This window comes from Chinchilla lanigera, unplaced genomic scaffold (assembly GCF_000276665.1).
Source record: "Chinchilla lanigera isolate Chin_1 unplaced genomic scaffold, ChiLan1.0 scaffold00004, whole genome shotgun sequence".
NCBI lineage: Eukaryota > Metazoa > Chordata > Mammalia > Rodentia > Chinchillidae > Chinchilla > Chinchilla lanigera.
The window spans coordinates 19,242,239-19,255,774 of record NW_004955405.1 but is presented as its reverse complement, the minus strand read 5'-3'; the positions used below and the strand labels follow the sequence as shown (position 1 = coordinate 19,255,774).

The 13,536-nt window shown below is 34.0% G+C and overlaps 1 protein-coding gene across 2 annotated transcripts in view; it reads right to left on the bottom strand.

Moving 5' to 3' along the window:
- The window catches only part of Ptprq (protein tyrosine phosphatase, receptor type, Q), a 194,715-nt gene that overhangs the window by 62,845 nt on the left and 118,334 nt on the right, over positions 1-13,536 (bottom strand). For both annotated transcript variants that reach the window (XM_005374365.2, XM_013517925.1), the window contains exons 27-29: positions 11,252-11,373; positions 5,717-5,903; positions 2,214-2,458 (exon numbers count right to left, since the gene is read on the bottom strand). In XM_005374365.2, coding sequence (XP_005374422.1) covers positions 2,214-2,458; positions 5,717-5,903; positions 11,252-11,373 — 554 coding nt within the window. The remainder of the gene's footprint in view (positions 1-2,213; positions 2,459-5,716; positions 5,904-11,251; positions 11,374-13,536) is intronic.

The window sequence follows — 13,536 nt, the reverse complement described above, 5'->3', positions numbered from 1 at the left end:
AAGGGAAGGGAAGGGAAGGGAAGGGAAGGGAAGGGAAGGGAAAGAGGGAAGGAAGGAAGAAATGCCTGTAATGCAGCCTGGTAGTTATATTTTCCTTCACCCACTTAAATGAATACACTAAGAAGAACATTTATAAGAAAATATTTCTTAAAACTCATATTCTGGACTAAGCCCTGAGAGAGAAGGCTGAGTAGCTATCAGCCCTATCAGAGACCAAGAACCATGGCTTCTGTTTGATCTCACACAAGAACAGAGCAGAAAGTCACTGGATCTACACTCTCTCTTCACCTAACTGTAACATCTGTTCCTTCCCTCTGTAGCTAGGTAACTCTGGCCTCGTTTAAATCCATATTCAAGACCCTTTTTCTTTGCTTCTGAGATGAAATCCTATTCCTTCAGCCTCCCAGTTTTCCTGTATTAAATCATCCCTCTGAAAGTTGCCCTTTATGCCCTTCTTCACCCCTGCCCCAAAGTATCTGGTGTTGCAACCTGCATAATGCAGCATATACACATAAAGCATTTCTGTTTACATAGAAAGGGTGATTTACACAAATGTGAATCCTTTCAATTAGCTGTGTTTTGGAGGCACAGAATCTGCTTTCATTCACTTCATCTTATTAAATAAAATAAAGACTATGTTCTTGGCCAATTTAACTGCATTTGATAAACACAATTTAGTACCACATAGAGTAGTATTGTAATTAAAATTTATTTTATACATTAGTGACCCAACCTTTATAGTTAATATTTTCAAAAATTTTTATTGAATTAAAGCTATGCTAATACATATGATGTGATATAGTCAATAAACCAAGCCCATAAATTTATCAAAAATAATTAAAAGAAATACTTATTGTGCTCCTAGATTTAAAAAAGGAAGCACTCAAAATGAAAAGTGATATGACAGTGGTTTATTAATTCTATTTCTTTACTGTGTGACCTAACGATTAAGTGCAATAATGGATAAAAAGGTTGGGTATCACTTCTTGAATAGTAATGTGCAAAGTCATTTGCAAACCTCGCTAAATGCATCTATGAAGGTGTTGATTCATTAGTCAGTACAGGTTCCAACATTATGCATTTCTAATAAACTTCAAGGTGTTATGGATGCTTCACATTACACTTTGCAAACAGTTACAATATTTAAAATTTTTTTATTAAATTATAAATTAGCTGCACTGTGGTTTATTTCCAATTTTCTTATTTTCTCTCTGTTATTCAGAACGGCCAGTTTCTCTCTTGTGCACAATAGCCAAAACTGGCATAACATTCACTACCTAGCATGACTGTAAACATTTAGTCCTCCTAAAAGTCCTAGCGAGAAGTTATGGTTCCTATCACCAATATTTCATGAAAGGGAACTGACGCATAGGTCTGATGAAGCTGTCTAGTCACAGAAGCCAGAATCTGAACCCAGATCAGTTTGTCCTCTTAAGCACCAGCCTTTCTCTGATAGATTGTCTTCACAAAGGCAGTTCTCTTAGTGGAATGCACAAAAGGAATCTCACCAACCTAATTAACACAAAGTTATAAAGTGACTAAAGGAAAGGATATATATTATTGGTTAACAATGTTCTAATAATCATAGAATTGGTAGGAGGGTTGGTTGGTAGGCTACTGGAAGATTTAGTATGAACTTTATGCTGCTCATAAGGTTATTTTTGAAGGCAATATTTGCATTTGAAAGTAGAAAATCATGACACAAAACACACAAAGGATGAACCAAATGTTGTGTGTGATTGTCTCTTCATATGTATATGAATTCACAAATATAATTATACTAGATATAAACAGTTATTTCTACCCCTTGCTTTTGTAATTTGCTGTTACATTTTTCATTGATAATGACACAGTTTCCTTTTGGGCAGTTACCTCATTTTATATCACCACTCTTTTGATAAGCATTTTCATTCTTCCTTTTCTGGATGTCTACTATTCATATGCAAACTTGATCACATACATATTTTAATAGTACTTGGGATATTATAATAGGAAATTGACAGCTTTATTATTTGAAATCAATTTTGCTTCAGCATTTAAAAATAATCACAAAAGATGTAGGAAATATTTCTCTTCTACACATAATACATTTCTACTCTACACAATATAGCATAATATATTTCTACTGTACAAAAAATAGATTATATTTGAAAACTGAGCTTGTAAACCAAGTTTGTAATTTAGATAGATATTTAAGAGTTATGAATGCTTACACTGATATTATATGTATGTCCACCTTTTAGTCCCTCTAACATTGCAATGACAGATGTGTCCGTTTCCTGGATAATACTGAGGTTGTGAATCTGAACAGCAGTAGGATCATCTTCTCTGTAAACCAATGCCTGATACACTTGGATATTTCCATTAGGGTGAGTAGGAGGAAGGAACGTTAACTGAAATTTTGTGACTTCATCAGGTATCTTCTGAAATGTCATGTTGTTAGGTGGATCCTTGGGGGCTAAAATAAAATATTTATAATTAATTTAGTTTTAAAAAGTGCTCTTTTGCCATGTAAAATTTATTTACTTCAAATCCTGTTTTTTAAGAGTATTATACACATTATTGAAACTGTTGATGGCCAATCCATCACAAAATTGTTGGTATCGATTGTCACTGAAAATACAAAGGTGATCCAGTATAATGGCTTGCTTACTTACCTTGTCTTTTATGTTCATTTATTTTTGTATAGAATGTGTTTCTGGAAAGATTACAAGACTTTTTATTTCAAAAAGAAAGTAAACCGGGATTGGTCACACACTCATGCCTATAATCCAAGCACCCAGAAGGCTGAGGCAAGAGGACTGCTTTGAGTTAAAGGCCAACCTGAGCTACATAGTACGTTGAAGGTCAGCCCGGACTACCTAGTGAGACCTTGTCTCAAAACAAAAACCAAAACCAAACAAAAACCAAAAGGAATATAAACATTATACATTGCAAATATTTACAAGGAAAAGGAAAGAGACCAAGAGATGGATAGAGGAACAAGGTGAGGGAACAGGGATGAGAAAAGGAATCAAGAAGTATGATGTACATGTATGTACCAATTCCCCACTAGGAATGTAAACATTATGTACTAAAACAGGTACTAATAAAAATAACATAATACAGATTTACAGCACGGAGCCAAACTAGTACAAACGTTCCTATGCAACCTTCTTTCCTTTGTCCAGTGGTGACATCTCCTATAACTGTGGTTCAGTAGAAAACCAGGGAAGTGAAATTCATATGATATTGTTAGCTATACTACAGACTTTATTCCAATTGTACCACTTTTTCATACTTCCATCTAAGCGTGTATACTTTTATGCAATTTTATCCTATATATAGACTTCTGTAATCACTACCACAAACAGGATACAAAACTATCCCACCACCCTAATGAAATTCCCTCACACTATTGCCTCATATCTCTACTACAGGACACTCCTTCCTTCAGCACTGGTTGTTCTCCATTTCTATAACTGCGTCCCTTTTTAAATGACAGCAGCCTAATTTGTCTATCAGAACTGTTATATGTATTAATAGTTTGTTGTTTATTAGTGTAAATAATGTTACATTTTATGGATGTATCACATTGGTTTGACTATAGAAAGACATTTGAGTTGTTCCGAGTATTTATTAGTATCAATATACCTGGTATTAATACTCATGCAAAGATGTTTGTGAGAACAGGATTTGTAGCTTCTCTATGATCAGTTCCCAAGAGTGATGGTGCATTCACACTATAAATACATGTTTAGTTTTACAAGAGACTGACAAAGTATTTTTATTTTCCTGTGTGGCTGTAGCATTTTACAATTTCACTAGCAATTTATCAGAGGTTTAGTGCTGCATATATTTGCCAAGATTAGGTATTATCACTATTTTAAAAATTATAATGTTATCTGTTTGAGTGGATGCACAGTTACATCTGATTATGGTTTTAATTTGCATTTTTCTGAAAGTTAATAGTTTTGAAAAATTCTGTCTTATTATGTGGGTGGTTTTTTTTTGCTAAGCTTGTGTGGTTTTGGTGGGTAAATATCTTTTGCCAATTTTGTAACTGAACTTTTAAGTGCTGAATTTTGAGAATTTTTATATAGATATCCTAGATTATTTTAGATAAATAAATATAGCTTAAAATATGACTAGTTAAGCAACAATAGATTACTATGAAGCAAAGTGACATATATGAAGAGAAATTACATTATGAATATAGAAACTTGATCTTCCTGCAGCTCATAATTAGTGCTCTTTATATAAAGACTGGTTAAATGAGTATATTTATTTTGATCAACTTGAAATGAATATATTCTTCCATACTAAGTCAAAAATTTCCGTGGAAAAAACTTAATATTTGACTGGCAATAGTTCAGATGCTTCATCTTCGTTTTCTTGTAAACATCTTTATACATACTCCCTTGTAGAAGGCCAAAAAACTAAATAAATAACAGGGAGAAAATGAACATTTTATTTTGCCAAATATCTCATTTTATGTGGAAAAATGCATAGGTAAAATAAAGGCTACTTTGGTTCAAGAGAGATATTTTTACATTTGCTATACATTTTTGACATTTTAAGAAGCATGTTTTTCAGTTTATCTGTAGTGTTTCCCTAAATTTAGAATCATCTTTAAAGCTGGTAAAGCAAAAGAATTCTCTCAACGCTGAAAAGAACTTCATATCCTCAAAATATCTTTGAGTTTACATCAAAATTCTATTCTTAGAGCTTTGGTAAAATTATTAAGTTATATGATTGGAAAAGATAGAACACAAGATTTGACAAGTGCTTTATGGTACAAACGTGAACACATTTATCAGTTCTTTCCTCACAGAGAAGTAGGATGAGGGAGACAAACAACATCAAGATAGATAACCTACGATATTTGGCAGCCATGCAGATGCAAGCAGGATTTAAAGGTGCTGAAGATAACATTTACTTTGTAATTTAGAATCACAGCTTCATAGAAAACAAATAGAGAATATCGCATAGTAGCTGAAAAGTATGTTTTACCTCCTATACTTACCTTACAGATAGCAACAAATAAACTATAGCAACACATCTGCTCTCTCCAATGCCATAGCTGGTGTTAAAGAACATCAGGAGTCTGAAGGAGGATGGGGAAGCACGCTCTGGGAGGCTGACCTTCCGTGTTTACTTCCTACCTGTTACAATCTTAATATTCATTCAGGCCCTGTTCATACGAACTTGAGGAATTCTGTATGAAGTCTTACATTGACCAAGTAGTTATACAAGAAAACATATCATTTGACTATGTGGAGAAAAAAGCTAGGGTCAATAGGACCTGGATTCTAATTTTAAATTCCAGATCATTTAATAATAGAGTGTTATTACTTTAGCATTTTTTCAACTCAGAGAGCAGAAATAATTAAAATTGAATTTTAGATAAAGCATTATTGGCTACAGAAATTTGGGAAAAATGATCTCTCAGGCAAGGCAATATTTAGCAGACTTAACAAGAACAGGAAAATAAAACTGGGTACATTTAATTTGTTTTTGTATTTACAAATATTGAATAGTCTACATAATTCCACTTTGCTTTAAAAAATAAATAGAAAGCTTCATGTTTGTCTGTTTCAGTGCCATTGAATTCTTTTACTATATGCTTTAAACACATCTAATACATATTCTTTTTAGAGTATATTGTGAGCAACTGTGAGACAGACAGTAGCTAAGTTCCAGTCATTTGTCAGCAATAATGAAAAACACTGTTTACCTGATTCTAAAGTAGTAACAATGACTTCAGGGCTTGACTTCCCTTCAACATAGGCAGTACTACCATTTCCAGTAAATGCAGTGATTAGTACAGAATATCTTGTAAATATTTTTAGGTCTTTAATTTCTATACTTTTATTTTCTTCATTTGACTTGATGAAGGAAATATTGAATTCATCATTATCTACCTAAAGGAAAAGTATTTAAAAATTAAAGGAGTAGTTCATGAGCTCCAAGTCACAGCAAAATATATTTCAAAGCCACATAAGTATTTATGTGGCCAACATTAACTAATTAATTAGTATCATATTGCTATGGAAATCTAAAGTGTTACTATAATAGTTTATTAATCAGCAATTACTTCAATGACTAAAACTAGAAGAAAACAATGAACTAACCATGGTCAATTAATCCATCAAAAGAATAAGCAAAAGCAATTTTTGCAGTCAGTGAAACAATTTGTTCTCCAATAGTTTATAAAAGAACGCATACAGGTTTTGGAAGCCAGTCACCCAAAATGCGCATTGCAACTTGTCCGCTTAAAGCCTTTGGATGGCTTTTCATGCTCTGTGTCTTATTTTTTGTGTATGTAAAACTGAAGTGGTAACACCAACTTAGAGTGTTTTGTTAGATATAGAAAGAACAGATCTAAAGTGGCTGGCAAAGTGATTTTGACTTTTTAAAACAATTACCCATGAAAAGAAGGGTGCCTTATTACCTTATTCTAAAGAGATAGATATATAAATTATATGTGTATACTTCATGACAGAAACACAATTTTCAAAATGTATTTCTTTCTGAAATGTACCTTGACTTTTTTGTCTTTTTAATTACACTTCATTTAAAAATTCTACTAATGATTGAGATTTGAAAAAGTGATTTAGCATTGTACATGGCCCTGGATAAGGACTGATTTAACTGCAATGTCATAATTATTTAATATACATGAATGACTGTCTTTAGCATTATTACATGTAGTTGTATTATTATTATTTGTTCAAATATAATCTGGTTTTGGTGGAGGTTCTCACCCATTTGCTCTAGACAACATTAAAATATAGCTAAAGTTTTTAACACTAAATAGAAAGACTTTCCTGAGATAACCATGAGAAAATTCAAAATCCTATCAGGTGTGCTATTCTCAGGTGCTTGAATTGAAACACTTAAAATCAAATTTTATATACAGTTAGCACTATAAAGTTCATATTTAATTTGTCCTTGCCTCATAATTTTGAAAGATGTTGTCGTGTTCACAGTGTTATTTTAATGATCTCTTCAAAGAACTTTTTTAAATTTAAAGAAGATATTAATATGAGAAATATGGCAAAAGGTTAATAAATAATATCAACATTGCCATCAAATAGATCATCCCTGCCTTAGGAGAAGGGTGGGAGGAGATGTTTTATTGCTCTCAAATAGCACAAAAAATAATCAGCATAGGAATTTTACTGATCGGGGATATGTATCCAGCAGTGGGAAGTGTGAATGCGTTTAATTAGCTGTTAACATTTAAATATCATATAAAATATTATCTTTTGATCTTTTCCTTAAGAACAGATTTATATTCATGCTGGGACAAAATTATGTGGAGAGGAGTCACCACCAACCCCAAAACTGGTGCAAGTCTCCCATTCACCACAGCCACATTCAATTAGCTTCACTTTGCCTGCTGGTTTGGGCTGTTTACCTGCCTTCTACAGCTGCTTAAATTCTGAATTTATAGAATTGAAGTGACTTTCCCAAGATGTGATAGCTGCCTAGTAACTGAGATGGGATTTAAGTCAAGGTCTTTCAAAAGTGCAGAAGTCTTGGCTACAACAAGATCCATGGGCCAAATCTTCCATATTACTCTATCTATAAACTAAACAATTTTCATCTCTTCTGTAGAAACTATCAGTAACAAATATCAAAGAGTAAAACTATGACATAACATGCACATGCTCTACTGGGTCTTTGAAAATATTTAATAAAATTCAAAAAGAATTCTGGGTCCTCAAATTCAATGTGAATAAATGTTAATTATCTTTTCATCACTAACCCTGCTCAAGCTTGGTTATTAATGCTCAGTTGCCCACTAACCCAGGACTGAAACCTCAGATCATTTGACTCCTCACTTTCCTTCAACTGATTCCAAGTTGCTCATATTCTAGTCTAATATCTATGATTACTATAAAATCTTTTATCATTTTTAACTGTAATATTACATGTAATGCCAGTAATTAGATATTAATATTTTACTGCTCAACTCCTATTTTTCATCTCTTCCTATTTATAATGGTTGACTCATTGTGTCAACTTGAGGAGTTTTAAGCTTAACTAAGCAATGCAGCATGGAGCCAGGGTCCTCACTTGGGAAATATCCTCATCCTGTGCAAGAGGAGAGCGTGCAGGTGGTGTGAGTGCTGCCCCTGCTCTAGGGCAATGGCCTGTTTACAGTATAAGGGAGGAAAAGAAGCTCATCCTCCCCACTTTTTTTGCCACCATTGCTTTTGCTGTCCTCTGCCTCCTTGAACTGTTGCCCCTGTGCCACATGACCCTGCCTTGGAGCCAGCTGATTATGGGCTGAAACCTCCACAGACTGTGAGCTAAATAAACTTTTCATCCTTTACTTTTGGCTTTAAGGTATTTTGTCTCAGCAAAGAAAGAAAAATAATTAAGAAACTACTCCACCACCAAACTGTCTGGTCTACTGCACCCTATTCAATCCTCAACTCCAAGAACAAATTTAAACTACATTAAATTTAAACTGCTTTAAATTTAAACTCCTATATATTCATGTCCCCATAACAGAAACCTTATTTTGCTAGTTTGTTTTCCCCAAAATCTTTATACCTCATATTGTATAACTAATTGCTTATATTTCCACATTGCCCACCAAAATGTGGGCTACCTTAAAGCAGAACTTCGTTTTTTCTCCTTGTTCTAGTGAACTTAAGCTACTCAATAACTATTTGTTAACTGAAAGAATAAAGATAAAGATGAGCAAAAGACCACAAAATGCATCAATTTGCAGTAGAATCATCCAGGATGATAACTGGATGATTGTATCTTTATTTAGAATTTTCAATTTTTAATTTATATCTTTTAAAGGAAGAGTATTATTCCCTTGTGGGTAGTGTTTTGCAGGAACCAGGCTGGAAAAACCATACAACTTTACATGCTTTTCCTTGGCTTGGGAGCCAATGATTCTTGAATGTTGAAAGTTCACATATTTCTGAAATGAACTTCGAAAAAGCTCTGTAAGGGCAGTGACTATGTAAGGTTTGTTCACTTTTACAAAATGACCCTCTAGCACAATACTGGGTGTATTCAAAATGTGTGTTCAATTCAAGAAGAAAGGAAGAAACTTAATGATGCTCCTTCATTTTAAGTACCCCAAGGAAACTACTACAGTGTCTTTGAATTACTATTATCACTGATCCAAAAGAGTTTTCATGAGTTGTATATTACATTAACACATTTAATTTTCTATATGATGACTTTTCTTTTCTCCCATCACACTGCTGTACACTAGTTTTATCCAAGTCTTAGTTCTATGGGAAGTTATTTATCTTCTCCGTGTCTTAGTACCCTTTTATGTAAATGAGGAGAATTTGTTTACATTAAATGTTGGACTAGATATAATTAGTTATTTTCCTATTTTTTTCTTGCTCATTTTTAAGCCAGGTAAGAAAGTTCCAGATAAAATGACAAAATCACTTCTAGAAATATTTTATTTTTCTTCATTTAACCAAAGTCCAAGGGAAAACTATTTTCCTCAATGAAGTGTCTGATATTTGATAGAACACAACTTTATCAGTTCATAATTTTCAATGCATATCCCCTAACCATTCACTTTCATTTTTGTTTGTTAATAATGCATTGAAATATACACAAATATGCTCTAAAAGTGGAACAGACACTGAAAAATGAATGGAACAACAAACACATCCAGAGTCCCTTAAATTTTCCTCTAATGACTGAGAGGCAGAGTATTTATATTTAAGAATTAATATGAAGACATAGTAAAACAACAAAATATGAGGAGAACTAGGCAGAGAAAGGGAGAATAATTCACTGTAGATGGACTATAATGCACCAGGTGCCACTAGAAGAAAGTCATCATGTAGCCCAGCAAATCCTAAGCAGGTACCAAGGAAACATTATGGACCTTATCCCAGCGAATAGTTCTGCATTACCTACACTGCTGAGCACCCTATCTCACAGAAAGACTCGATTTTCAATCCCCACTTTTCCTTTGCCTGACTGTTGACTTTAACTTGGGCTTTCAGTGACCTTTTATTTGTTCGCATCTTTCAGGATAACATCCTCACTCAGGTTCTCCTCTTAGTTTACATGTTCCATAGGTAATTTCATCTACTCCTATAATACCAGCAATCTTACAAATACCAGCACTTTGCAAATGTGTGAATCCAGAATTTGTGTCATGAATTCCATATCCAAAGGTAGTACTCCTAAATGGCTATCCTCATGTCAAGGAATCCCGGCCTCTCAAACTCAGTGTCTAGTACTGAGGCATTCTTTGCCTTTAAAAATCTACTCAAATTTGATTCTCCAAATCATATTTTTATAATATTCTTTGATTCTCATTACATTCAACATTGAGTTGATCTATTTTTGAATAAGTCTTATAGATTTAAATTATTTTTCATTCTATTCCCTTGTTACATTTTCTCCCCACTTATCTTTCTTGCATTTATTTCTATAGTTTCTTATCTCCTTGCATGAATTTGTACTACCCAAATGCTGTACTCAAACTATCCAGAGCAACCATACATGTCTTGTACAACAGACACCATTTTGTTGCTGTAATTTCTTTACTGCCACCTTTAACATAAAACTCAAATTCTGAAATATGTAACACAGTTGGCTTACCCACCTAGCTTTGTTAATGGTAAGACCTAGGAAACTACATTACTTGCTTTCCTTGAATGAGACTTACTTTTACACCTTTGTTTACCAGTTTTCATGTTTTGCTTCAATTGTTTTTCAAAATTTAGTTCTGATATTACCTGAGAGACACTTCCTTTAATGTTTTCTCCCTTCTCCTTCTGTCCCTTTCCACCATAAGTTCTTTTCCACATTTTTATTTTTTTATTTTTTTATTTTTTTGTTTGTTTGTTTGTTTTTTCCGGTACCGGGAATCAAACTCACAACCTTGCGCTTGCCAGGCAGAAGGGCTGTGCCACTAAGCTAAATCCCCAGCCCTCCACATTTTTAAAGCCAAGTGTTCTCATAAACTTAACCATGTGTTTATACACCCATCTATGTCCTGTGAATAAATTTAATACTAATAATCACATTACTAAAATTTCAAAAAATATTCACACTTATTGTGTCAGGAAATAGTCTAAGTTTCTTATGCATATTAACTGATTATTTAGTCTTTACAGAATCTGTGTGCAGTATTATTATTCTTTATTTTACAGCAATAAATCCATAAACACAGAGAAGTAAGTTCCCTAAGGTTTAATAGAGCAAGGACTCAAATTCAAAGAGTTTGATTCCAAAACCTGTATTATTAGCCATGCCTCACCGATTTGACATCAATCAGGTAGAATGTGGGTCCAGTAATGACAGCAGGCTCACTCCAGCTGATGTTGATGCTGAAAGGTGATGTTGCCACTACGTGCACATTTTCAGGAGGACCATCTGGAGCTGTGACAGGAGAGAAACAATTACTCAGCTACATTCTTTGGTACTTGGCACAGTACAATAATATGAAACACCAAGAAAAATCAATAGTCATAATGAATCAATTTTACATTACTTTGTAGATCACAACCTGCTAAAGGCATTGGCAAATCAAAAGAGCTAATACTTTAAAATTAGTGACTATGCACAAAGAATTTCCACATGAGAAATCAATTAAAACCAAATACATGAATTTTAAACTTCAAATAATATTTTGGAAAGAAAAATGACCTACCATTGCTAGGATAAATCATTTTGAAAAAGTATTTTATGTAAAAACAGATAACCTAGAAAAGTTGCTTTAAGAAAATTCTTGCAGAAACATGTCTGACTACTCAAACAGTGGTAAAGAAGTATCATTGAAAATCAAAAGTAATGTAAGGATTTATGGTTAAAATATATTTTCTTACAAGTGTAAATAGCGTTGGGTTATTTTTGTTTGTTTTGTTTTCACTGAGCAAATAGAATGGGAAGTAGACTGCCCAATTACTCTTATCTGTTATTAAAAAGTAAGTTTCAGATATATCCTGCATTCACTATGATTCAAAATAAATCAATTTGTCTTTTTTTCTGAGTTCTTGCTTTTTTGAGAGTGTAAAACAAGGGACACACAGTATTTCAAGAAATTGAACGTTGAAAGCCTTTAGGTGTTGTTATGGTTGAAACATTGGGTCAACTTGGGGAGTCTAGAGGTTTGGCTAAGTGACTCAGCAGGAAGCCAGGATACTTACTTTGTATACATCCTGAGCCTATGGAAGAGGAGGGCATGGAGATTATGTGAGAGCTACACGCCCCTTAGGTGGGGGTAGCCTGTTTACAAAGTAAGGCAGGGAAAAAGAAGCTGCTTGCCGCCATTCCTCCGGTTTGCTCCGGCTGCTTTGCCGTTCGGCTGCCATTCCCCCCTTTGCTCTTGTTGGTTTGCTACCTTCTGCCTCGGAGCCAGCCAAGTATGGACTGAAACCTCCACAAACTGTAAGTGAAATAAACCTTTCCTTCCTTCATTTTGGGTGTTGGGTATTTTGTCTCAGCAACGAGAGAAAAGTAACCAAGACAGGTGTACTTTCAAGTTTGTGAAGACACTAGACGTTAGAAGGGTTAAGAGTATGCCAAGATGGATTTAGTCACAGTTAATTGGCCATAGACATTAACCTAGGAATATTATTGCGCCAATCTCTATCCTGCCAGAGCCCAAGGTCAATTCTAGTGATATTCAATAGTGACAGACCGGTATTTTCTAACATTTATAATTTTCAAATGTACATAAGAAACGTTGCTGAACAAATACTATAACACAGATCCTGAAAATACATAACAGGAAGATAAAACATCCCTTTCCTTAAATATTTAGAATGTAGAGACAGCAACAAGTGGTATGATTGTAAAACAACAAAATTCTTGCAGCTCATTTTCCCCATCACAGCCATATTTAACAGTCTGTCAAAAATTATAAAGCCAGGGGCTGGGGATTTAGCTCAGCGGCAAAAGTGCCTGCCTGGCAAGCTCAAGTTTGTGAGTTCGGTTCCCGGTACCAGAGAAAAACCAAAAAAATGAATAAATAAATAAATAAAAATAAAATAAAAATTATGAAGCCAAAATAAGTGGAAGTGGCTATTTCAATGCTTAGAACATTATTGTTAATTGATGAGCTGTAGTATAATACAAGGCAGTGTAAAGGGGAAGACTAACTACAAATACAAACAATTTACCATGAAAAGGAAAAAAGGCAACATTTTGAGTGGATGGGCAGGGAATGAAGAAAAACTGCAGAAAAAAACCCCTGGGAGCTGTCATAGGCTTTAGAAGATGAAGATTTTAATAACCAGAAGAATGGAGTTGGGGCACTTCCATTCTGAGGAGGCCATAATAAAACCACAAACACATAGTCAACAGATCAACAGACAGAATAATTTTACTATACAATTGATTTCCTTGATAATCTTAATTTGTTGTATCATACATTCAAAAATACTACTTTGTAAAAGCATCCATAAACTTCAGCAGACTTCCAGAGAGCTACACTACAAAAGAGATTCAGAATTCCCACATTCAGGGAATAGAGATATCCTAGAGAAAGCAGTGCTCATGTAGGGATAAGCAGGAATGATCAGCAAACAGTCAAAGAGTAAT